The sequence below is a fragment of the Oryzias latipes genome, chromosome 8 (genome assembly GCF_002234675.1).
Source record: "Oryzias latipes chromosome 8, ASM223467v1".
Lineage (NCBI taxonomy): Eukaryota > Metazoa > Chordata > Actinopteri > Beloniformes > Adrianichthyidae > Oryzias > Oryzias latipes.
The window spans coordinates 17,972,680-17,998,806 of record NC_019866.2 but is presented as its reverse complement, the minus strand read 5'-3'; the positions used below and the strand labels follow the sequence as shown (position 1 = coordinate 17,998,806).

The 26,127-nt window shown below is 41.4% G+C and overlaps 2 protein-coding genes across 2 annotated transcripts in view; both read right to left on the bottom strand.

Annotated features, from left to right (window-relative positions):
• The window catches only part of LOC101162685 (unconventional myosin-XV), a 36,959-nt gene extending 35,946 nt beyond the window's left edge, over nt 1-1,013 (bottom strand). The window contains exon 1 of the mRNA XM_023957945.1: nt 931-1,013. Coding sequence (XP_023813713.1) covers nt 931-1,013 — 83 coding nt within the window. The remainder of the gene's footprint in view (nt 1-930) is intronic.
• LOC110015436 (unconventional myosin-XV-like) lies at nt 831-25,589 on the bottom strand. The gene is made up of 20 exons (XM_023957944.1): nt 25,525-25,589; nt 19,256-19,319; nt 19,056-19,165; nt 15,166-15,240; nt 14,106-14,211; nt 11,386-11,489; nt 11,220-11,283; nt 11,032-11,145; nt 10,794-10,955; nt 9,598-9,711; nt 4,759-4,817; nt 4,402-4,525; nt 2,863-2,958; nt 2,574-2,705; nt 2,352-2,477; nt 2,187-2,264; nt 1,948-2,105; nt 1,835-1,880; nt 1,626-1,750; nt 831-1,307 (listed from the first exon to the last, which is right to left on the bottom strand). Exons 1-20 carry the CDS (start codon nt 25,587-25,589, stop codon nt 1,181-1,183), a joined length of 2,049 nt encoding a protein of 682 aa, XP_023813712.1. The 3' UTR covers nt 831-1,180.
• Nucleotides 25,590-26,127: the final 538 nt, after the last annotated feature.

Genomic DNA, 26,127 nt, shown 5'->3' with positions numbered 1-26,127 from the left:
CACTCAAATATCAAAAACTTACAGATACAAAACACAATCAACCAGCTTAAAACTATCTACAAAATTCAAAACAACTCCTGTGCATACAAATCTTTAAATATTTCGTAACAATTGCCTAATACACACAAAACCACATATATGCACAGATCAGCATTACAACTGCACGAGGGGTTTTGAGACTCCTTTCATGTCTCCAGATTTGTGCATAGATGATGTTTTTAAAGGCTGCCAGAATGCCGGGTCACCAGAGTTTTCTTATCAGTCGCTTTGAACTTAGATTGTGAATAATATCTGGTAAAATCTTTCACTTTCTTAAACAGGTAAGCCCCAATAATTAGATTTTAAAAAGTCTAAATATGCGCATTGAGAACACTCATCACTTAAAAAAAAAATTTCAAAACTCATCGCTCCCTCTTAGCAGTGCTGCTCGACAGCGCCACCAGCACGAAGCTCTTCCCCGAGCTCTGGTCCCCAATCACAGCAGATCGGGTTGATGCAGGTACTCACTGTGGAGAGATCCGATCGACTCTCTCCGGTCTCTGGGTGTCAAGAAGGACCTGGCGCTTTCTGTTATCCTCGTGATTGGAGACCAGAGCTATTTGTAAGTTACTGAAATTTGAGTGTACATGTGAATATTGCAACACACAGTTACACACAAAATGTATTGTATGAGTTACAAATCAAGAATTACGTCTACACAAATCTGGTTAAGCTATTTTCTCTCCATTAATAACATTCAACCTTAGATTTAAAAACTTATAGTTTATCTTCAAATAAAAAACAAAACAAGATATTTTAGGTTTTCCAGTAGTATTTTGTTGAAAATTCCCTTTTTTGACCTACTGACCTCTGTGGAGCAGTAAAAAGTAAGCATTCAAAGTATTAGCTGTGGTTCAAACCATTTGAAGGTCTTTACCGTCTCTGTCTCACCTGAGCAGGAAGCCGCGGCACTGAGCTTGAAACCTGATGATCTTCTTGCGGAAGTCGATGAAGCGCTTCCTGACAAAAAACATGCGGACGTAGCGCTGCAACGTGAGAGCGGCCAGTTCACGTGATCGATCCCTTTTACACTCCAACAACTGGTAGACGTCCTCCTTCAGGAACAACTGAGCTCAAAGACAATTTATGTAAACAATTTGTGCAACTTGCAATTTGTCCATCTTCAGAAGCAGATTTCTTTTTACCTCACCTTTGTCACCCCGACATGATAGACTCCTGGCCGGAGAGGACACAGTTTGCTGAGCAAAATGACACAGTTCTCCCCATTTGCTGCTGGAAGCTCTTTAAGTCCAACCAAGGACTTATACCTGAGGAGGATCCATGTAAAGACACACGAGTATTATAAACTGAAAATTTTAACATGTAATATATCCTTAAATACTTTCATGATTTTCCTATTTAAGAAATAAGCAGTTTTTTAAGAAATAAGCAGTCCTATGGAAGGCCTGCAGCATCTCGCAACAGAAAACAATACGTTCATGCTTAACACTTAAAGCAACAATTTTATACAAAACATTTGTTAGGTTACCGGTAGTTAGAAAACAGTTCAAAAGATGAACTGAGTTTTTGTTTTAAAGCAAAACAAAAGCTTGACTGAGTGTTTGAATGTTTTTACGATATATTACCTAAACAGGAAGACATAGAATGGCATCCTAACTGGATATCCCTCTTTACGGATCCTGATTGTTTCCAGGACCCCAGAGTGGCGCAGCTGGCTGCTGACCAGGTCGTCCTCAAACATGCCTGGTTGCTAAGCAGAAATAGACAGCAGCTCGGATCAACTATCCAAAATACCAGTTCAGTCAGAGACCAAAACCAATGTTTGCAGATTTACCTTCATGCTATTTGGCTTAATGCAGCGAACGAAAAAGGGGTTGCACCTAGAACAAAAGGGGGAAAGTGAATATTTGAGTTGTAGACATAACAAGGTCAGTACACTTACGGCACCTTTCCATCTTCTCAACTAGCTCCAGCAGCGACAGCTGGAACTTGCTGCTGACGGTGGGAGCTTGGTACTTTCTGGTGACCGAGCTGCTCTTCCTCTTGTGGCCTCCTCTTGAATGGCTGATGGCTTCTCCATGTGCCAAGAAAAGGTTTGAAACCATCTGGACACAGAGATTTTACTTTATTTTTAGGAGGGAAAGTGCAATCTTTTATGTCCATGTGGGGATTTCTTTTCTGCTTACTTTGTTTCTGCTCTGAATGAACAACTCCAGAACATCCTGTCGGACCTGATCGTGGTTTTTATCCAGAAACTTGTAAACCTGGATAATGCAATTTAAAAACGTAGAAGAACATTTAAAAATAAGAAGATATTCAATTTAGCAAAGATTCCATGTGCTGATCTCTACCTGATAAGTGACTTGACCAGCAAAGTGCTTGATGGTGAACTCTGGAATGGGCATCTTTGGCTTCATATAGAGAGGGTTGTTGCCATGGTGATAGTGACACTTCTGGAGAAAAGTGTGGTCTGTTGCCTAGTAACAAATTAGCATGTTTTAATTGTCTGTCATACACACAGTATCTGCATCTGTTTATGACAGATGTTGCAGTACAGCTCAGATCCTCATCACCTGAGGGAAGTAGCTCTGATCATCCAGAATCCTCAATATCCCATGAGGCTTAGAGGCTATGAGGTCGATGCAGGGTTGGTTGTCACTAAAAGTGATGTTCTGCCATGGGATTTGTTCCCTGTTGTACTCCTCCTGCACGGAGATCATATCTGATTTATCAAGTACTTTTCTGTGAACTCTTTATTGGATGAATTCATATCAATATTTGCGGCTTTAGAATATTCTCCAATACTAATTGGATTTTTTAAATAACAGCTGCACTGATGAAGAGTTTCCTCGGGTGACTCACCTGTTCCTCTTTGAAGACGATCCTGTTGAAGAAGAACTGCAGGTACTCATTTGCATAATTAATGCAAAGCTGCTCAAAACTATTGAAGGCCAGGTCCTGTTGCCAACCGCACACACACACACACACACACACACACACACAGACTCTTAGAATTTTTGTATTAAAGTACCTATCCAGATTATGTCAAGAATGGACAAATAGTGAGATGGATGATGTGGTCAGTAAATACATACTCCCCCCTGCTGGTAATGAGCTGCACCTTCAGTTTCTCTCTACACCAGGAGCAGTTTTAGTGTGATTTCTAACTAGGATGAACATTTAAACTAATTTTGGAAAGGTAGGTAATAACAAAATGTATTCCTTTATCTGGGTTTTTTTATTTTTTATTTTGCTCCAAAACAAAAGCGTAAAGTTGTTTCAACAGCTTTTCATCTCAGGGCTATTTGTCCAAAAAAAAAAAAAAAGATCTGACCAGAAATAAAGGAAAGAGGAAAAAAGCGAACCAATCTCTCTAATCAATGTCACTATACAGTGTTACATGGAGGGCGTCTGAGAAAAAAACAGTGCTCTATACCACAAAAAGTTACTTTTTTAAAAAAAATTTACTTTCAAGTGTTTGGAAAATTTGTAGTATGTTCATAGTATATATATATAAAGATGTTCATTTAGTCAGCAATGTATGTTTAGGTTAAACGAGTGTTAGCATTAGCCGTCCAATGAGAAATTTCATTATATGTTACCATCAAGCTACTAGACTTTGCTATTTACTGCTGTTATATAAGGCATAAAAGTTCAATCTCTACTTTTATCGATTTATTATTGATTTATTAAGCTCAGAACGTTCAACTAGTTTCAACCCTGCTCTATTACATACGCATTTTTGGACAGGGAGCAAGCGTAAGAGAGACAGCCGATGCCAATTTGGTGTGCAAATCGCATTCTGTGTGAACGCAGCTTAAGGGTCCTTAGGCAAGACCCTTTACCCTTTCCTAACTATGTAGCCACTAGGGGCCCAAAGTCTGGGTCCCCCTGTCCTAGTCCCCGGCTCAGAAAAAAAATGGTGTTTGTGTCACGGGATCTGCCATTAAAATCTCTGCCAAAAACAACCTGTACGTATCAGTGAAAGCAGATTTGCTGTCGTAACCCAAATGGTGTTCAACAAGATTTCTTTAAGAACTAAAAGTGTATATTAATTCACTGCTTGGAATCCTATTCTTAGTGGCTAACATGAAAGTTTCTAATTGATATGAACAAACATTTTGATTTTTCTATTTGGCTTGATAATTTACTTACTCGTCTCTTAGGAACAGCGAGTCTGTAATTTAAGGTTTTTCCAAATGAAAATATATTTCAAACAAGCTGGAAAATTAACAATATTTTAACTAACTAAGCGTAGAAATGATTGCATTTGCTACAAAGAGTATTACTGTTTTTACTGGATGAAACTGTGAGTTGTTTCCAACAAAAGTCTTCTTTTACTTAGAACAATTTTTGGTATGACACATGGCTTTTTTTTTTTTTTTTGCTGACACAACAAACCTCAAATCCATAAATGTCCAGGATGGAGATAGAGAGTGTGTGCTGCATGGGATACACCCGAGCGTTGATTCTCTCTGTTAACCAGTGGAAGAGAAGCGAGTACAGGATCTTGGCAACAGCATCTCTAAGAAAAAAATGTTTGCATGTCAACGTATGGAAAATGTAGTATTTGCAGTAAAATAAGTCAAAGAATTAAAATTTGTTGAAGTTTATTTGAAGCAAAAATGAATAATAAAATAAAACTAAAGGAATGCATGGAAATAAATTGCTTTTAAATTGTTTGAACCAAATGATTAATTAAAGAAATCTTGAAAATGCAAAGCATGAACGTACTGAAAGCTATATCTAATATCTTACCTAGCATCAACGGCACTTTCTACAGTCAGAGGTGTGTAGATTTTGTCCCTCATAGTTTCCTGTAGAAAAAACAGGACCAATAAAGATGTTAAGATTTCATGAATTCATAACAAATCTTTCATTATATTTGTTTTTATTCGTTAAGTAATATCTGCATTTTTTTAAGTTTTTGTTGCTTTGAATTTATACATTTTGCCAGTTTTCCCACAGGCACACAAGTCTTTAAGCAAATCGTTAAGTTTAAATATGCTACAGGACAACACACAATGATTACAATTAACATATTTCTGTATGAATTTCTCAGATGCTCTGCTGAAACATTTTAGCATGTATGTATAAAAAAATAAAAACAAAATAAACGCCCTCTCACACCCTGGATTCCGTGGATGGTTTTTCACTTATATATACAGAACAGACCAAAAGTTTGGACACACCTTCTCATTCAAATGAATGAATGGTCTGTACTGTACATACATACTGTATATATATTAAAAAAAATGCCCTTTCACCCTCCGCGAGTGTTTTCTCACCCAAGCTCGGGTCCTCTACCAGAGGCCTGGGAGCTTAGGGGTCCTGCGCAGTATCTTAACTGTTCCTATCACTGCGCTTTTCTGGACTGAGAGGTCTGGGGTCTTTCCAGGGATCTGTTGTAGCTACTCCTCCAGCTTGGGAGCTACTGCCCAGAGTGCTCCAATTACCACGGGTACCACTGTCACCTTCACCTACAATGCTTTCTCCAGTTCTTCTGAGTCCCTGGTATTTCTCCATTTACTCATGTTCCTTCCTTCTTCCTGATATTCCTATCACTTGGCACTGCCACATCCACCACAACGGCTTTCCTCTGTTCTTTATCCACCACTACAATGTCTGGTTGGTTCGCCATTACCATCCAATCAGTCTGGAAGTCCCACAGGATCTATGGTCTCTCATTCTCTACCACTATCGTAGGTGTTTCCGAATTTGACCTAAGGGATCCCACTCCATATTCTCCACACTATTATATTATTATTCCAGCCACTTGATTGTGGCGCTCCATGTATGCTTTCCCTGCCAGCATCTTACACCCTGCAGTTACTCATAGCCTACACCTTGGGTCTTGTCTGGTGTGGTTGATCTGAGCCTCTATCGCTCTGTTGCTCAGGGCTTGTTCCTGAGCTGCCAGGATGAGTGCTTCAGTGCTGTCCTGTAGGCCAGCCCTTTCTAGCCATTGATATCAGCCACTTCAGTTATGATCCAGTTGTACATCCCATGCAGGGGTTTGTCCTCCCATGAGGATCTGTCATCCATTGCCTGAGACATTCACTGAGCACACTGTCAGTTGGTGCCTTAAGCTTGATGTATTCATGCATCTTGGATGTTTCATCCAGGATAATGGCTTCCATGTTCACTAGTTCTCTGCCTCCTTCCTTGTGGCTAGCATACAGTCTCAGGGTGCTGAATTCGGGATGGAACCCACCATGTATGGTGAGAAGCTTTTGTGTCTTAACATCCGTGGTCTGTATCTCTTCCTTTTGCCATCTTAGTATTCCTGTAAGTTATCTGATTACTGGCAGTGCGTAGCTGTTCACTGCCCGGGTCTTGTTCTTGCCATTCAGCTGGCTTCTCAGGACTTGCCTTACTCATTGGAGGTATTTAGCTGTTGCAGCTTTCCTTGTTGGCTGCTCCAGGTTGCCATTTGGCTGCGGAATTCCAAGGTACTATGTCTGCTATTGTTCCTTCTGGGAGTGAGACACTTGCTGTGTGGACTACCTGGACTCTCTTTGTCACCGTCCAGCTACATTTCTCGAGCCCGAATGACATCCCAATGTCAGTACTGTAGATCCTGGTGGTTTGGATCAGGGAGTCAATGTCACGCTCGCTCTCAGCATATAGCTGATGTCATCCATGTAGAGGAGGTGACTGATGTTGGTCCAATTTTGAGTCGGTATCCATACCCCGTCTTGTTGATTATTTGGCTGAGGGGGTTCAGACCTATGCAGAACAGTAGTGGTGACAGAGCATCACCTTGGTATATCCCACATTTGATGGACACTTGTGCAAGTGGCTTGTCATTGGCTTCAAGGGTGGTTTTCTACAGCTTTATCGAGTTTCATATGAAGGGCTCTTACAGTCCTGTGTTGTACAGCTCCAAGGATTCAGTGATCCACGTGTGCAGGGCTGAGTCATAGGCTTTCTTGTAATAAATCCAGGCTGTGTTCAGGTTGGTGTGTCGTGACCTGCAGTCTTGAGTGACTGTTCTGTCAACCAGGATTTGATGTTTGGCTCCTCTGGAGTCTCTACCAATGCCCTTCTGTGTGTTTATCATGTATTGATCAATGCACAGGTTTATTTTGGTTGCAATGATGCCTGAGATGAGCTTCCATGTTGTGGTGAGACAGGTTATTGGCCGGTAGTTGGATGGTACTGCACCCTTTGAGAGATCGTTCTGGATCAGGATCATTTACCTTCTGTTAACCATTTGGGGTGAGTCCCATCTCTTAGCAGCTGGTTCATTTGGGCTGCCAAGAGTGAGTGTCTTTAGTCAGTTGGCATGTTCATTTCAGGGCCCAGTACTGTCCAGTTCTTCATACCTGAGACTCTTTCTTGGATGTCTGCCACTGTGATGGTTACTCGACTCTTTCAGGGAGGCTGCTATGTTCTTTTCTCAGAGAGAATAGCTATTAAGCATAGCTGTTATGAGCTGCCACTTTCTCTAATATAGCCTACTTGTCCAGTACTCTTCAGTTTCCAGTTTTGGTGGGTCTGGTTTGATGTTTTGACACTGCCAATGAGCTTACTATTTCACAGGTTAAGTTGCGAACAGCCTGTTAGGGATTCCCCTTAATGCTTCATTAACAATTTCCAGGAAGTTTTCAGGTGTAACATCACTTAACCGTTGTACTTGGTGTCGGGGTTGCCTGGTGTTCATTCTAGACAAGATCTTTTCTTTTAGGTCAGATGCTGCCTCACTCAGCGTAACAGTAGTTATTTGGGACTGTGTCCCCAAGTTCAGGTTGGGAGTGTGGTATAGCGTCCTCTCTGACCTGATTGTAACCTCTCTGGGTAGGATTACTTGAGTAGGAGCATTCCGACAGAACCTTATTCTCACATCTACTCCATTTCCGTCTTGTTCCAGTAGCCCACTATCCATCAGGGTCCTCTGGTTCCCCAGCACTCTTCTGGTTGGGCTGGAGCTTGCACTCTCTGTCCCCCTGCCTCCCTGCTCTCTGCCATTGGGGGGCCCTGTGACAGTACTGCTGGCCCTGGTCTGGGTGGCTGATGTGATTTCTCTGCGGGCAGTTGTTATCTATCTGCTACCATGCAGGTGTTGGGGGGTCCTCGCTGCCGCTGCTGCTGCGGCGGGGTTCTTGGTGTGGGGAATACTGGGCCTCTTTCTTTTTACATTCCATTCTCCACCTTAAAAGAACATAAACACTCACTTAAGCACAGGTGTGAGGTCACCTTTGCACAAATAGTTTTATAGTTCGCGTGACTGAAGGAAATGTTTCACGCTAGTTAGTCTGAATGCATAAGTATGCGTGTGTGAACGTTTGTTGTATTGTGTACATGTTGACGTGTGAACATTTTTGGAGCCAACAGGTATGTTTATAACATTTGAGTGTGAGTGTGGACAGGCACCGCCCCTTCTAGATTTGTATTACATCGGAACATAACCGTAATGATTATAAACATCTAGTAACTTGTTGCTTTATGCAGCTTCATGGTTTTATCCCCCTCCCCCCTCACCCTCCTATCCCTCTCTCTCTTCTTCCTTTCTTTCCTTTTCTGTCCAGTCCAACACAAAAATGTCACAAATATGATTAAGATTAATAAAGTTTGGTCTAGATCACAAAAGGGGTTTATTCAGACATACCTCTGGTGTGTCAGAAGTTTCGTAACCTCTATATTAAAAATAAAATATTTCCAAGACAAAAGGCCTTCAGCTCTCAGCTGTTGGACAGGACAACTTAAAAGAAAACAGAAAAAAAAGAAAGAAAAAAAGAAACTGGAGAAATACCAGGGACTCAGAGAAAACTGGAGAAAGCATAGAAGGTAAAGGTAACAGTGGTCCCCGGGGTAATGGAGCTCTCGGGGCAGTAACCCCAAACTGGAGGAGTGGCTACATCAGATTCCTGGAAAGACCTCAGACATCTCGAACTTATCATTATGTCCAGCCAGATGTTACAATATGTATAAAATTAGCCTCTAAATTATTTATTAATACAGAAAAGCTAATACAGAAAGCACGAAAAAGAGGTTTAGTTCTTCTATATTCAGATCAGAGGAGAGCTTGCATCAATGCCCACCCAAAACAGTTTTATCAGAATGCTGAAAAGGAGCAAAATATGTGATTATTATAAAAACATAAATTAGTTTTTTGAAATACTGAAAAAATAACAGTGTAAAATGTTTAAAAATAAAAGTTAGATTACAGTTTCATGGCCTAATTTGATTGCATTTTGCTGAATCACTTCTCAAATAGGAGACAGAGGTTAGACTGGGCCTTTAAAAGAACCAGCACCAAAATCTAGAAGGCCCTGGACCATGTGTAAGCAGATCTGTTGCAGCAGTTTGTTTATTTCTTGTTCATCTTTCTTCCACTCTGTGTGTGGCAGCAACACATGTGGCCCCCATTGTGTCTGCGTAAGCGACACTGGGGGCCACACAATGGCCTTTAAAGTAAGCACATGTGAGTGAGCGGGGCTGGCGTTCTGCCACATTAGCAGTCAGCATTTGAAAAAAAGAAAAGTTCTGACCTGAAGTGAAATGAAAAAGGACAGGAATGAAAGAAAGTCTTTAAAATACTTTTTTTTCTCCTTTTAGACAAAAAAAGCACTTGAGGACTGTTTAGATACTGACTGTCACTTTGTAGGTGATGGCTTTCTGGAGTCCTTCTGGTGAGATCTGCAGCAGCTCAGCCACGACCCGAATCTCCTGAGTGCTGACCACTGAGGCCACCTCCTGGCCATCATTCTGTAGTGCAACAGACATGTCTGATCAGTTCATCAAAAATCATCTGAAATTAAGGGTGTCACATTATCATGTTACTCATGATTACAGACAACAGACAAATTAAGACGTTATTTTCTTTTAATTGCATTAATTTCATTTTTAATCTATGACTATTCTCATGTTCTAAAACATAAAAAAGCAGAGGTCCAAATGTTTAATTATTAACGTTTTATTAAAACACAACTCAAAATGCCTCCTAAATTGCTCCCAGTGCATGTCTTGCTGGCTGTGTACCTGTGTACGCTGTACACGCAGTGTTGCTGCTTTGATGTCATCAATGTGCAACTTTGTAGTTATTTACATAACTAACGCAAACAAGCCCACAACGCCACAGCTATAAGAGAGAAAGCCCAATGAGGTGTTGTTATCATAAATTATTGGGGTACGCGGAGGGTACTTCAACACATATTCACATTCATTCATTCATTCATTCATTCATTCATTCATTCATTCATTCATTCATCTTCTGCCGTTTTACCCCTCACAGGGCTGCCGGAGCCTATCCCGGCCACTACTGGGCGAAGGCAGGGGACAAACTAGACAGTTCGCCAGTCTGTCGCAGGGCCAGTGTAAGCAGATCTGTTGCAGATCTGTTACAGCAGTTTGTTTATTAAATCCATATACTATGGATTTAATTTTTTAGCTGGTGGTCAATATCTTTTGGATTGCTCAAAAAAGTCTTACCGTTTTTATGTGTTAAATTTAAGCACTCTGGACCTGATGTTTCGTTCTTGTGTTTTTTTTTTTAAAGTAAAGATTGGAAGCCTGTTATATTAAGAAATTTCATAAAGCCATTCTTTTAGTAGTAATTTGATCTTTTACTGCACCACAATGTTACAATTTAAATGAAAATATTTAAAAACGAGTCTTTTTACAGCAATTATTAGGTTCAAAATAATTGTTATTAAAATAGATTAATTCGATTAGTTATTTACACAATTAACTAATCGCACAAAAAATTCATCACATCACAGTTAGTAAAGTTAGTAAGTTACTAAAAAGAGTGGGAAATTAAATTCAAAGGGAATGCATGTTAATGTTACCTCATATCTTTGAAAGTAGACATTGCCAAAGTGCAATATGGAGGACAGAACTCTAAAGATGGCAGACTGCTCCTCTGGGCTGAAGTGAAGGATTTCCATGGCTGACAGCAGACGCCTGAAATCATCTCCATCGTTTTTTCCCATAATTCTGCAATTTCCTCCCTAAGAGAAAAAACAGGCAAAGAGCAAGCTGACAAATCTCAGTCTAAATGGTCATGACCCCTGCTTCCTTCTGTACCTGATTGAGATAGTAGTAGGTTTCAGCTTCTTGCAGATAGAAAGCTTGCTTCTGCTGAGAAGGAAGACCTGCCAGCATCTCATAAAAAATGTGATAGTTCCTCTCATCTTTGGCCTAAAGCAGACACATATTTATCCCAGTCAGTTAATATTTAGACCCATTTTATAAACCTCTTGCATTTGTCTCACCTGGAACACAATTCGGGACTTTTCCAGTAGATACTGAGAGGTTATGGCACCACAGATTATACCACTGCATCAATGAAGAGACAAAAAGGGGGAAGAAAATATATTTAAATAAAAATGAAAACATTGATTGTATAAACTTATTAATAATAGTTTTTTTTAAACTTACTTTTCTAAAAAGACCTCTATGTATTTCCCAAAGCGACTGGAGTTATCATTTCGCACAGTTTTGGCATTTCCAAAGGATTCCAGTAGAGGAGTTGCCTCAAGTATCTGTCAGGTTATCAAACACGCAGTTCAGAACATTGATGATAATGATGATAATAATATTTTCTTTCTGACATATACTTTAAAAGGACAAGACAAAAAATAAATAATTACAAGAATATCAATATCAATCTTATGAACTGCTCCTGCATTCATTTTTGCACAGAAATATTTAAAAAGTGTCCACTGACAGAAGCGACGGATGAAACTACATAAGTACTATATAAAGGGTCTATACCATGCAATTTTTAAGCCTTTTATAGTAAACAATGTCCATATACAGTACAGACCAAACGTTTGGACACACCTTCCCATTCATTTGAATGAGAAGGTGTATCTAAACTTTTGGTCTATACTGTATATGATAATATATTACATTTGGCACACAAAAGATATAATTTTTAAATAAATATTAGTTATTTTCCTGAGTTCTTTTCCAACTCGAAAGTAAGATGACTCGATCTCTGAGGCACCAGCTTTCGCTCCTGCCACCCATTTCATGACATCAACCTAGAGTCAGTCTCGGCAGCGTGTCTGCGTATTGCCCATGAAAACAAACAACATATAAGCTTTTGAAAAGATGGATGTGTTTATTGTGAACATAAAAGGAAAGAGTTTTTGACAATCAGCGCTGGCTCAGGGGAGAAAGTGTGTGTTAGCCTGGGGGAGGTGCTGGCAGTGCAGACTCTTCCTGGAAGGGGCTCTTTTTACTTATCCACGTCGGGTCAGGAGAACCCGCTGGTTTTCGTGGGTTAAGAGGAGCTGGATGCTTGGAGCACAGGTTTTTAGAGGCTTATACAGAAATGCGTGAATGGATCAAAATACCGCTCTGGGGTTTCTTTTAGAGAAGAATAAACATAATAATACACTTAAAAGCTAAAAAAAAAATCGATTTGGCATGGTATAGGCCCTTCAATTTGACTTTTTTAAGTGTAAAAAACAAATCTGTCTCCTTTCAACAATTGTTTTCCCCTTTCATTGACTGTTGTCTCATCTCTTGTTCTCTCTAGAAGATTTTCTTTGATGTCCTTTAAAGTCTATTCTTGGTTTCTTCCTCCTGTTGTGCTTGAGGTACTTTCAATCTGAACATCAAACTCAGCCGCTTTGTCACCTAAAACTATGAGAACTTAATTTTTTACACACAAATAAAATGATTGTTTTAAATTGTTTTAAATCTTATATTAAAAAAAAATTTTTAAATCTTGTATCTCCAGTGAAACCTTAATGAATGAAAATTGATCGTCCTCAGTCATTTTCAATTGTTGTTGTTGTTGTTTCTCTTTCGGCTTTTCCCATCAGGGGTCGCCACAGCGAACGAGTCGCATGGTAAACTTGGCAATGTTTTACGCCGGATGCCCTTCCTGACGCAACCCTCTCAAAGCAACCGTGCTTGGGACCGGCACAGAAGTAAAGAAGGGAACAGGGAGCAGCCCGGAGTCGAACCCTGGTTTCACGGACGGAAGGTGCCGCAAACCAGCACGAGCTAAACCGGCTCATTTTCAATAGTAATCCAATAAAATGTTTGACAAATACTTGCCAAAAACCAAATCAGTTTTTTCCTGAGTCAAAGATTCTAATAGAGGTTGAGTGACCCGACAATTACCTCTTTATCTGTGCATTTTGAAGAAAAACTGCTGTTGAATTTCTGTGTGTTTCCAACACAAACAGGCAGAAACCATGAGCAGTCCTTAAGGTCCCACTCCAATTATCTTTTGATTTATTTTCATAGTGTTCCTTATTGTCTTTTAAATATGATTATGCCATTTTTAGAGAAAAATCAAAAAACTTGTCTCATATTTTAATACATAGTTTCTGCAGAGCGGCAGGAGTTCATCAGAAATTCCCCACTGAGGTGTGGGCAGGACAGTTGGCACGGAGCCACCCCCTCCCCCCCTTCTATCACCTATGATTGAGAGCTCTCTGTTTACATCCTCTTCTGCTAGCTTAGACATCCCCAACTTAACATCACTGGTCCGAGCAGTCCAGCTGTACAGTTTTGAGCCAGATGTCAGCTCAGCCGTGAAAACGAAGACGAACATGGATCTATTCGTCTACAAGTCGATGCATCAGAATGGAGTGGAGCAGGGAGCTTGTGGCCCACCCAGTGTATTTTTTTATGTCACAAACGTGGTTATTTTCAAATGTAAGTTATCGTTTTTTTGCCTGCTTCTGATTCACAATGATTTGAATAAAGAAATACTCAGAAAAGCAATTTTGAACTTATTATTTGTATATATGTCCTCTATCATCAGAAAAATGCCCCAAGAACATGTTAAAAACGCCTAAAATGGTAGCTAAAAAAAACCTCATTGTAGCAGGTTTTTTTAGACAGAATAATGCAGTTTATTTTGGAAATAAATTAATTAAAATAACATACAAACAAACCATGAAACCTTTTTTTAGCGAGCTGCAGAGAAAATCTATTAAAAGAACATCTCTACAACTCTAGCTGTTGTAAATGCAAAAAGTTACAAAATGTAAAGGGAATGCAGTTACCTCAATCTGCATCCAAAAAAAGCATTGGAGAAAAAAGAAAGAAAAAAGGAGCATTATGGACATTGGCATTACCTAATGCGAATCTTTGTCTTTTTTTTTTATGGACGTCTAATCTTTTTGTTTTACATTGGACGTGCTTACCTGTTGTGCAAGGTTGTTCAAGTGATGAACAGATGCAAGGAAACGGAGAACAAGTTTGGTGGCCTCGGTTTTTCCTGACCCACTTTCCCCACTAAAACACAGGCAGGGGTCAACAAATATGACAAACAAATGCACAGCAGTTTTCTCCCAGTTTCAAGTGAAAAATGTGAATATTAGTCATTAAAAACTATTGTTTTGCAGCATCAACAAGTGCAGAATGTTGGTTTTTGACATCCACAGAAAAAGGTGATTCTGATCCAATTTTAATTGTAAGTCTATTTTAGTTCTCTAAGCAAACCCATTATCTGCACTTTTAGCGCAGACGTTTATTATTCACACAGTGTTCATCTGATCCTCATTACCTCTCCACTGGTGCAGAAGGTAGTGACTGCTCTAACTGTTTTGGACAAGTGCGACTGCTTTAATCTCACATTTGAAAAGACTCTAATTCAACTTTTGCTTAAGCTGAATTCACAGGCATACAGTACTTCATCTCTGCCAAAAAAAAAAGCAGGACCTTTTACAAAAGGCTTAGCACTGAATACTTGAGTAATGTAAGCTTTTCTAAATGAGGACAGAGTTGTGTGTGGGCACATCTTTGACGTCTTTACCACTTTCCAGCATAAGGTTACAGCTCTCAGGCCGCTGAGCGAAAAAACTGGGCCAACAATGGACACTAAACACCAGACCTCAGTTAGCTCTTTGCACACACTCACTGATAAGCACAAACAAAAGTTCAGACTCGTACACTTACATTTATACACCTCTTAAACATCTGGCTCTGGCCCAGACCTGGCTGGACTTTCCTCACAGATGTCCCTTTTAAATGGGTGTTTTCAGTCTGTTCATCTATAGAAATATCTTTTTATTTCAGAGTGGTTTTATTTATTTAATTATACTTTAACTGTCCTTACATGCCAACAGTATAAATACATTTTTCAGCAGTGGTTGATCCTGTTTCAGCACTAAAGCATGTAGAATGCAGAAAAAACACCTTATAGTGCACATGTGTAAGTTTTACAATGGAAGCAAAATGATCTTTTACCTGATTAATATGACTTGATTTTGTTTGGCATCCATTATTTTAGAATAGGCAGCGTTTGCTATAGCAAACAAATGCCTAAAAGACAAGAAACATATTTGAATTTAATTGTAAAACAATCTAACCAATCCAATTCACTCACTGAACACTTTATTAGGCACACGTCCAACTGCTTACTAACACAAATTTCTAATAAGCCAATCGAATGGCAGCTACTCAAGGCAATTAGGCATATAGACATGATCAAGATGATCTGCTGCAGTCCAAACTGAGCATCAAAATGGGGAGGAAAAGGGATTTAAGTAACGTTGAACGTGGCGTGGTATAGTTGGTGCCAGACGGACTGGTCTGAGTATTTTAGAAACTACTGATCTACTGAGATTTTTTCCCACAACCATCTCTAGGGTTTACAAAGAATGGTCCAAAAAACAGAAAATATCCAGTGAGTGGCAGTTCTATGGGTGGAAATTCCTTGTGGATGCCAGACAGGTTGCAGCTCATAGAAAGGCAAATAACTGGTTACAACCGAATGCACAACACATCCAACCTTGAGGCAGATTGGCTAAAGCAGCAGATTACCACACCGGGGGCCACTCCTGTCACCTCAGAACATGAAACTGAGGCTACAATTCGCACAGGCTCACTAAACGGGACAATAGAACACTGGAAAAAGGATGCCTGGTCAGCTATGACATTTGGTAGCGTCCAAATTTGGCGTCAGCATCATAAAAGCATGGATCCATCCTGCCTTGTATCAACGGTTCAGGGTGGTGGTGTGAGGATTCAGTGGGGCAAAAAAGTATTTAGTCAGCCTCCAATTGTGCAAGTTCTCCCACGTGAAAAGAGGACAGGGGCGTTTAATTTTCATTCTAATTACACCATAATTATGAGAGACAAAATGAAAAAAGAAATACAGAAAATCACATTGTCTGATTTGAAAATAATTGATTTGCAAATTGTGGTGAAAAATAAGTATATGGTCACCTGCAAACAAGCTAGATTTATGGCTCTCACAGACCTACAACTTCTGTTAGAGGATCCTCTGTCCTCCACTCGTTCCCTCTATTAATTGTACCTGTTTGAAATCATTTTCTCTATAAAAGTCACCTGTCCACAACCTCAAACAGTCACACTCCAAACTCCACTATGGCCAAGACCAAAGAGATGTCATCAGAAACAAAATTGTTGACCTGCACCAGGCTGGGAAGACTGAATCTGCACAGCTTGGTGTGAAGAAATCAACTGTGGGAGAAATTATTAGGAAATTGGAGACGTACAAGACCACTGATAATCTACCTCCATCTGAGGCTTCCTGCAGGATCTCACCCCGTGGGGTCAAAATAATCACAAGAACGGTGAGTAAAAATCCCAGAACCACTCGGGGGGACCTAGTGAATGACCTACAGAGAGCTGGGACCAAAGTAACAAAGGCTACCATTAGTAACACACTACGCCAGGGACTCAAATCCTGCATTGACAGACATGTCCCTGGGCGGCCGTGGTGCAGTGGTAGGGCGGTCGACTCATGATCGTAAGATTGCAGGTTCGATTCCCGCCTTGCACGCCCATGTGCTGAAGTGTCCTTGGGCAAGACACTGAACCCCACCTTGCCTCTGGTGGGAGGTTGGCGCCAGTGTTTGGCAGCGGAGCCGCCATCAGTGTGTGAATGTGTGTGTGCATGGGTGAATGGGACTGTGACTGTAAAGCGCTTTGGGCCTTCGTAAGAAGGTAGAAAGCGCTATATAAGTATATGCCATTTACCATTACCATTTACCATTTGCTAAAGCCAGACATGTACAGGCCTATATAAAATTTGCTAGAGAGCATTTGGATAATCCAGAAGAGGATTGGGAGAATGTGCTATGGTCAGATGAAACCAAAATAGAACTTTTTGGTAAGAACTCTACTCGTGGTGTTTGGAGGAGAAAGAATGTTGAGTTGCATCTAAAGAACAACACACATACTGTAAAGCATGGGGGTAGAAACACAGACAGACAGACAGACAGACAGACAGACAGACAGACAGACAGACAGACAGACAGACAGACAGACAGACAGACAGAAAAAACTTTATTTATCTACCAAGGGAGAAATATCCAGGTGTCCGGCACCAAAACACACACATTAAACAGCCTGGTAGCTGAAGGGACAAATGAGTTCCTAAAGCGCTCTGTCCTGCAGCGCAGTGAAAGGAGCCTTTAACTCCGCAGACATCGTGTTGTGCAAAGGATGTCTGGAAACATCATGCTTTGGGGCTGTTTTTCACCAAAGGGACCAGGACGATTGATCCGTGTAAAGGAAAGAACGAATGGGGCCATGTAACATCAGATCTTGAGTGAAAACCTCCTTCCATCAGCAAGATGAAATGTGGCTGGATCTTTCAGCATGACAACAATCCCAAACACACTGCCTGGGTAACAAAGGAGTGGCTTTGTAAGAAGCATTTTCCTGGAGTGGCCTAGCCAGTTTAAGAAATTATTTTGGGTGGGTTGACATAATTTGGGCGGGTTGGGGGTCAATTCAGCAGTTTTATTCCTCATCAAAATACTTTTCAACCAGGGACATGCTGTTAAAGGAAGCACGTGAAACAGTAGCAAACACGTCTCGTCCTCACAATCATGAGCAACTAATAATAAAATAAATGTGTTCACTAATCTGTTCTATAAATGCAATTTACATGTATCATTATAATCTTTATTGTCCCTCAAATCTGTGTATTTTGCGTATTTCTTGTTCAGTTACAGCGCAGACTGCGAGGTGAAGCAGCACATGGAACACAGCCTCATGGCAGATCTTGCAATCGTATGTACACTGGGTTGAATTTGTGCCTTTAGTTTACTCAGCGTATGCTAAAAATGTAATGCTTAATTATTTTTTAATGCATTGTTGACATTTTTTTACATCTCCTCACTTGACATTAAATAGTTAATATATTCCACATTTATCAAATGTTAATTTAGTGTTTAAATCTGACATACAGCTGCACTGAAAAGACATGAAGTGAGAAAAAAAGCTGTTTAGAGGACTTTTGGGCCTCTATCTGGCAACGCCGACCCCATAGAAAATCTTTGGAGGGAGCTGAAAGTCTGTGTTGCCCAGTGACAACCCCAAAAAATCACTGCTCAAGAGGATATCTCCATGAAAGTGTGGGCCAAACAAAGTATTGAGTTGAACTTTTGTTATTGACCAAATACTTATTTTCCACCATAATTTACAATTATTTTTTTTTAATCAGACAATGTGATTTTCTGGATTTGTTTTGCTCATTTTGTCTCTCATAGTTGAGGTATACCTTTGATGAAAATTACAGGCTTTTCTCATCTTTTTAAGTGGGACTACTTGCACAATTGGTGGCTGACCAAATACCTTTTTTGCCCCACTGATATTTCTTGGTACACTGTCGGCCCCTTGGTACAAACTGGAAATGGTTACAGTACCACAGCCTACCTGAGTATTGTTGCTGACCATGTCCATCCTTTTATGACCACAGTGAACTCATCTTCTGATGGCTATTTCCAGCAGGATAACACGCCATGTCATAAACAACACAATGAGTTTACTGTACTCACATGGCCTCCAAAGTCACCAGATCTCAACCTAATAGAGCAACTTTGAGATGTGGTGGAATGGGATATTGGCATCATGGAAATCAGCAGCAACTGCGTGATGCCATCATATCAATATGGACCAAACTCTATAAGGAATGTTTTGTTGAATTAATGCCACCAAGGATTAAGGCAGTTCCAAAGGCAAAAGGGCATCCAACCCTGTACTAGCAAGGTGTTTCTAACAAAGTGGCCAGTGAGTGTACATTGTCCTTGTATTTGTATTACCAAAAAAGACATTTTTTTTAAAATTTGCTTTGATAAGCTTATTGGTTACAGAGGACTTACGGAGGGTTCTCTCCTAGAGTGTGACCTTTGTACAACAGTACCATATCTGTCCCATAGATGTTGTACATCTTGTAAGGGTTCACCGAAAGCAGAATGCTGCCTATGTAGGTCTGAAGTATGAAACAAAGATGGAATTATGACACCATACATAAATTGATTATGTCTTTATCTCCATTTGAGAATGTTCTTTATGCACTTACATAAATTAGCTCTCTTTCAAACCTTTTGCGTACATTCAGCAGTACAGCCACTTCATGCATCTCACTGGAAGAAAGAAGACAGAGAAGTGTTAAAAATTTTGCTTGTCTGACAAGCACTGAAATAAAAAGCACCATTCTTCATTAGTCTCATATGAGAATCTTTTCCTTTATCCATCCATCCATCCATCCATCCATCCATCCATCCATCCATCCATCCATCCATCCATCTTCAGAACCTGCTATATCCCTTTCAGGGTTATGGGGTAGCTGTAACCAACCCAGCTACTGTTGGGAAAAGGCGGGGTACACCCTGAACAGGTTGCATTGCCACACACTCACATGCACACCTAGGGACACTTTAAAGCAGGGGTGCTCATTACATCGATCGCTATCGACCGGTCAATCATGAAGGACGTGGGTAGATCGTCCCCTCTCTGCTCTGCTACTGAGGATTCCCAGCTGTATTCACTCAACTCATCACCCTCCAGCAGTCTTAAGGAGATCCAGCCCCAGCATTCATCGCCAGTTCGTTGCTCCTCCATGGTGCATATTCAGGTCACTTATGTTCTCGCTCTTGAAGATTTACCTCTTGTTAATATTTTCCTATGCCTTGTTTTCAGGAAATACACACCACGAGTGTTTACCTGGGATTCACTCCAGAGTTATCAGTCCTCCTCGATCACGCCAGGATTCCTGTTTATGCCATCCCTCCAGCTCAGCCATTACAGAAACCCTCCAGCCAAGCCACGACTCAAAGTCAAGATTCCCCGGTTCTCACCTTGTTACTCATCTGCAATCCTCAGGCGTCATCCTCGCCATTGGATCTGCATCCCACAGCAATAAATCATCTAACTTACCTTACACTCTCTTGTTTTCCTTCGGGGTTCCAGCATCAAGCCTTTCTGGCCGCTAATCACATCTCCCACTTACCCATTGACCGGTTCACAAGAGAATTCTGCCTAGTTTTTGACCAGCCCCGCAAGCAGGAAGAAGCTATCCGACGATTGTTGAGCCTCAAGCAACGCGATCGTTCGATCAGTGACCATGTTATTGATTTTCGGATCCTGGCGGTATGAGCAGGCTGGCCCGATACCGCACTCAAAGGAATTTTTTACCAGTCACCTAATGATAACATTAAGGACCATTTATGCTCTCAGCCAGAAGCTAACCATTTTGAAGATCTTGTCACTTCAGCACTCTGATCGGATGTCCGGGTTCGTGAACGCCAGGCCGAACGAAGTCACCTAAACAGTAAGCGGTCAGCTAACGCTTCTTTCCGCACCCCAACGACCAACGTTCCTCCTCCATCAGGACTCGAGTCCCCTCGTAAGATCACAGGGAAACCCACACAGGTCAGACACTCAAAATTAACTGCGGAAGAAAGACAAAAACGCAAAGAAGAAGGTTTGTGTTCCTACTGCGGTAACCACAGCCACTTAGTGACTCAATGTGCACTTCCTTCAAGTTCCAGAAACCCCCCGTTAGTGGACAGGGGGGGAAATTTGTTAACATTGACGAAAATTTTTTTCTCTTTGTCCCTGTTAAAATCTGTCACAACTCTGAGGTTCTTGATTTCAAGGCTCTTATTGATTCTGGCGCAGAACAGCCTCACAGATCAACACTTAGGCTACGTTCACACTGCAGGCTGAAACGACCCAATTCCAATTTTTTTGCCCCTATGTGACCCAATTCCGATCTTTTCATGACAGTCTGAACGACACAGATCCAATCTTTTCAAATGCGACCCAGGCCACTTGGGTATGCCGTCCTGATTCCGATCTTTTCAATTGCGACCGTCGTCTGACCGGTGGACGATGCTGCTGAGACCAGTCAGTGGAAGAGAAGCAGGTCACCGATTGGATTCATATTTGGGGTGACAGCTCTATTCAGGCCAAACTCCAGGGCTCTTATTGTAAATGACAGAAAATATTCTTTTCTATATGTGCATTATAGTTAATCTGCTTCCTTTTGTGGCACCACAGCGCCTCTCTGTGGTCGCTTTTCTTTTGTGACATGCACACTTCCTTGTTCAGTGAAGCACGTAATTTTCCTTCCTTTCTCTTGTTCGCTACACACGCACATGGACGGTACGCTGGCATGGAGTCAACATTTTGAGTTAGCACCCCCTTTGGAAGTGGAATGAGGTACAAATATTGATGCTGTATTTCGGTTTTTGTATTTCTTTAAGTAAATGTGAAATTGCTTATTTTAATTTATGGAAATATGTTTCGAAGGTCCTTAATTGGTGGTGCACAACATGTTGGCGCCTGTTATGCTAATTTTGTGAAGCTAATTTTGTGAAATTTGTTATAAGTGAAACTTTAATTTCTTTATTGTATTTTTCTTTAGTTTTCACGGTGCATAAGTACACGTGGTGCTTTGGATGGCTGTGACAAGGACCAATAAAGTACGCACCTGTTGAAGCTCGAAGCGACTCGTCGTTTATGACCAAAGAGGGGCCGCTACACTTATCGCAACTGGACGGTTTTTGAAAAGATTTCCAGCGAAATGGCCGAGCGTGGTGTTGAACCTTCCCGCGATTACTTTGTTCCTCTTTCCGACCGTGGTCAGAAGCGCGGGGGAGACCGGCTTCTCCAGGGCCGAAGGCGGATCCTCCTCCGGGGTTCACTTCCCCGTTCAGACACTCATATTCTCCAAAGCGGGCTAATAAAGAGTCAAAAGCATTTATTCATGGGGAAACCTTCTTTTATTACCGTTCTCCTTCCTCCATGACACACAACATGAATGCACCCCCACTGCCCCCCTCATTCCCACCTCGCTGCACGTGCTCTTCTTCTCTTCTCTCTTGTCTTAACACATACACAGACACACGCGCGCACGGCCCCAGCACATACACATCCCCATTCCAGTGGGTACAGACGATCCCGGCTCCAATGCCTTTTTAAAATAAGAAGATTGTAATTGTGCTGCTCCTTTGTGAAAATAAATGTAATAATGCAAAAAGAGCTCCACTGTTGACAACACTGCTGTTGACATCCATTGTTTACGTTAGCTACTTCCACAAACAACGAGTGACGTCGTTCGCAGTTGAGTACTCTTCTGCGCATGCGGGTCTCGTTTGGGTCGTGTCACGGATTTACTAGGAAATGTGAACGGTCTTGCAAAAAAATCAGATTTTCAAAAAAAATCAGAATTGAGCATTAAGCCCTCAGTGTGAACGTAGCCTTAGTAACCTGACTTTCTTTACCTACCAAATCCCTTAGTTCTCCCATCAAAGCTGCTTGTTTAGGTGGTCAACACCTTTCCGGGATTACTTACCGTACCAAACCAGTTCTGCTTCTTACTTCCGGCAGTCACCGACAATACCTCCAGTTTTTTGTCACGCAATCCCCTCAGACCCCCGTAGTTCTAGGGTTTTCTTGGCTTAAACGTCATAACCCTCACATTAATTGGTCCACTCATCGCATCACTAGCTGGAGTAAGTTTTGTTTGGCTATCTGCCTCCACTCCGCTATTCCGTCCACTACCACCGCAGTTACCAACGTAGTGGATAACGTGGACCTCTCCAGAGTACCTTCTTGTTACCATGACTCAAAAACTGTATTTTGTCAAGCCAAAGCCAAAGCTTTACCACCTCACAGGCCCTATGATTATGCCATCAACCTCCTTAATGACGCTGCCTTGCCTAAGGGGAAATAATTTAATCTATCCGACCCTGAAAAGTCAGCCATGGAAAATTACATACAGGAGGCTCTCTCCTCAGGGCACATCCGTCTCTCTTCCTCCCCGGTCGGTGCAGGGTTTTTCTTCGTTGAGAACAAAGAAAAGTCTTTACGACCCTGCATTGATTACCGTGAACTCAACCAAATCACCGTTAAAGACAAATACTCACTCCCTCTCATCAGATCTGTTTTTGACTCCGTTCAGGAGGCTAGCATTTTTTCTAAGTTGGATCTATATAACGCTTATCACCTGGTCCAAATTTGTGAAGGTGACAAGTGGAAAACAGCCTTTAACACCCCTTTGGGTAATTATGAATACCTGGTGATGCCCTTTGGTCTTACTAATGCCCCTGCTGTTTTTCAAAGGCTCGTTAATGAAGTCCTTCGCGACTTCCTCAATTGTTTTGTTTTTGTATACCTCGACAACATATTCATCTATTCTAAAGACCTTTCTCAGCATAAACACTACGTCGGTCTCGTCCTCTAAAGACTCCTCGAAAACCAGCTGTTTGTTAAGTCTGACAAATGTGAGTTTCACGTATCCATGGTCCCCTTTCTGGGGTATATTATTGTCCCATAGATGGGACAATAATATACGACAAAAGCTTCAACAATTCCTGGTTTTCGCCAACTTCTACTGTTGATTCATTTGCAACTACAGTAGTATTGACACCCCTCTCACTCAACTCACCTTGAGCATCAAGCCATACATTTGGAATCCAGAAGCCAATGCAGCCTTCGAAAAAAAGACTTTTTGTTTCTGCTCCTATCTTCATCCAACCCGATATCTGGAGACAACTTATCGTGGAAGTATACGCTTCTGACTCAGGTGTTGGTGCCGTTCTCTCCCAAAGAGAAGAGTCCTCAGGAAAGCTTAAACCTTGTGCCTTCTTCTCCCGTAAACTCTCACCAGCTGAACAAAATTATGACATTGGTAATTGGGAACTCCAAGCGATCTAGCTCACTTTGGAAGAATAGCGTTATTGGCTGGAGGGGGCTGAACAACCATTTATTGTTTGGACTGATCATAAAAACCTGGGATACCTACGATCAGCTAAACGTCTCAACTCACATCAGGCTTGCTGGTGTCTGTTTTTTGTTTTCAACTCTCTTCCTGCTGGTCATCTGCTCGCTCTGTCCACTCCTGGTCGTCCCTGGTCCCACATTGCCATGGACTTCGTGACTGGACTGCCTCCCTCTCTTGGCAATACTGTTATTTTCACCATTATTGACCGTTTCTCCAAATCTGCTAAATTCATTCCCCTTCCCCAGCTTCCTACTGCTACTGAGACCGCCAACATTCTGGTCAACCATGTTTTCCGCCATCATGGCATCCCCTCTGACATTGTTTCTGACTGCGGTCCTTGTTCATCTCTCAGGTCTGGAAGGTATTCTGCTCCGCACTGGGAGCCAAAGCTAGTCTAACATCAGGATACCATCCTCAGTCCAACGGCCAGGTGGAGAGAGCCAACCAGGAGCTGGAAACGGTACTCAGACGTCTGGCAACTCAGAACAATGCGGACTGGTCCAGGTTCCTGGTATGGGTAGAGTTTGCCCATAATACTCACCCATCTTCTGCCACGGGGATGTCTCCTTTGAAGCCTCCCTTGGGTACTCACCACCTCTGTTTCCGTCACAGGAGCTCGATCTGGCAGTGCCCTCGGTCCAGACACTCCATCTGACCCAGCCTGCTGCCATCATGACGCCTCCTGCCGGCTCCACGGTCCCTGCACGATGGATCCGAGCCCACTAAGGCAGCAGTGTCTTTCTGAAGCACAAGCATCTCAAGACATGCCCACGGAGCAGGAACCCCCGTTCGCTCAGCCGTGGTTTAGCCAGCCGCGCTTTAGAATCGTCATGCTCCCCCCCATTACACGGTTTACAGCAGAGCATGAAACGCAATTGTCGCTACTTTTTGTTTTCATAATAGAATGCCTTATCTACCCTAATCATATATTACTACAGAAATATTATTAATATACACAAAAAACTCTATCTCCTCGCAAAGATTTATTAACTCTTAGTAGTTTTTGAATTCTTAGTTAATAATTAGTCATTTAAACTGTCTCAAAAGTAGCTTGCATGCCAAAAAAATGTGGGCACCCCTGCTTTAGCGTAACCAATTAACCTATGAAGTATATTTTTGGACTTTTGGAGGAAGCCAGCGCCTATGTACAAAGTGCACACATGCAAATTCCACACTCAAAGGTTCAGGCTGGAATTCAAGCCAGGGCCTTCTCTCTGTGAGTTGAGAACACTAACCACTACACCACCATGTAGCCCCACTTTCATTCACTTTAGAGTTGAATCAATGTTCGTTGAAGCTTTACCAGCTTTGTTCATTCCAACAGGTCAAGGTTTCACACTGATTATATTAAAGATCACAAAAGACTATTCTCCTTTTTTCTTTGTGTGTATTCTTTTACATTTTCAGTCAGTGATATTTTTTGGCTTGTGTTTTTTATTCAGAATAAACATTTACCTTGGCTCTAAAAAGGTTGAAAAACACTTTTGGAACAAAATCAACTAACCCTGACTTGCTTGGTTTACTAAGAAGAGTTAGGCTGAAAGAGATATTTTACTTACTCCAACTGTGTCATGTCTTCCACACCATCTTCCTCCCTCTGCTCCCGGTGAGTTATGGTGGGCATGCTTCTAATTGAGTACATCTAAAAACAAGTACATAAACCCACAAGTAAGGGCATAGTGCAAATACACAAAAATAGAAAGCAAAAACAAAAATGTGTTTAGTTTGAAGGATTTTTTGTGTGGAAGAAATAAAACATGATTTATTCAAAGTCCTCATTCTGAGTCCAAAACCATCTTTCTAGTTTATTTGTTGGTCTGTAGAAAAAGATATCACATTCAAAAATCATTTTTTTTTTTTTTTTTTTTACATAATTCAATTTGGATATTACCTTATCAAACCAGTTTCCCTTTGGTTCCCCCTCCCTGTTGAGATTCCACTCTTCTGGTTGTGCCCCCTCATGTGTCTGTCCAATCAGAATTTGGGGCTCCAGAAGCTCTCCATCTCTGTACATGGACCACTTATTAAGGTTCTGGACTGTCCCATGAGGGAGAATTCTCTCTGTCCCCCACACATCCACATCTTGTTGCATCCCTAATTCAGCACCGGAGCCCTGTGCCCAGTGCTGCTCAGGCCCAGCTTCTTGGACCTGGGGTGATACT

Bases quoted from the DNA above. Each gene is read 5' to 3' on its own strand.
- LOC110015436 (XM_023957944.1), bottom strand. From the start codon at position 25,589: ATGCCCACCATAACTCACCGGGAGCAGAGGGAGGAAGATGGTGTGGAA. The intron at 2,959-4,401 runs GTTTGTTGTGTC...GGTTGGCAACAG, and splicing joins TGGACATTTATGGATTTGAG to GACCTGGCCTTCAATAGTTT. The intron at 2,478-2,573 runs GTGATGAGGATC...ATTTGTTACTAG, and splicing joins ATCAGAGCTACTTCCCTCAG to GCAACAGACCACACTTTTCT.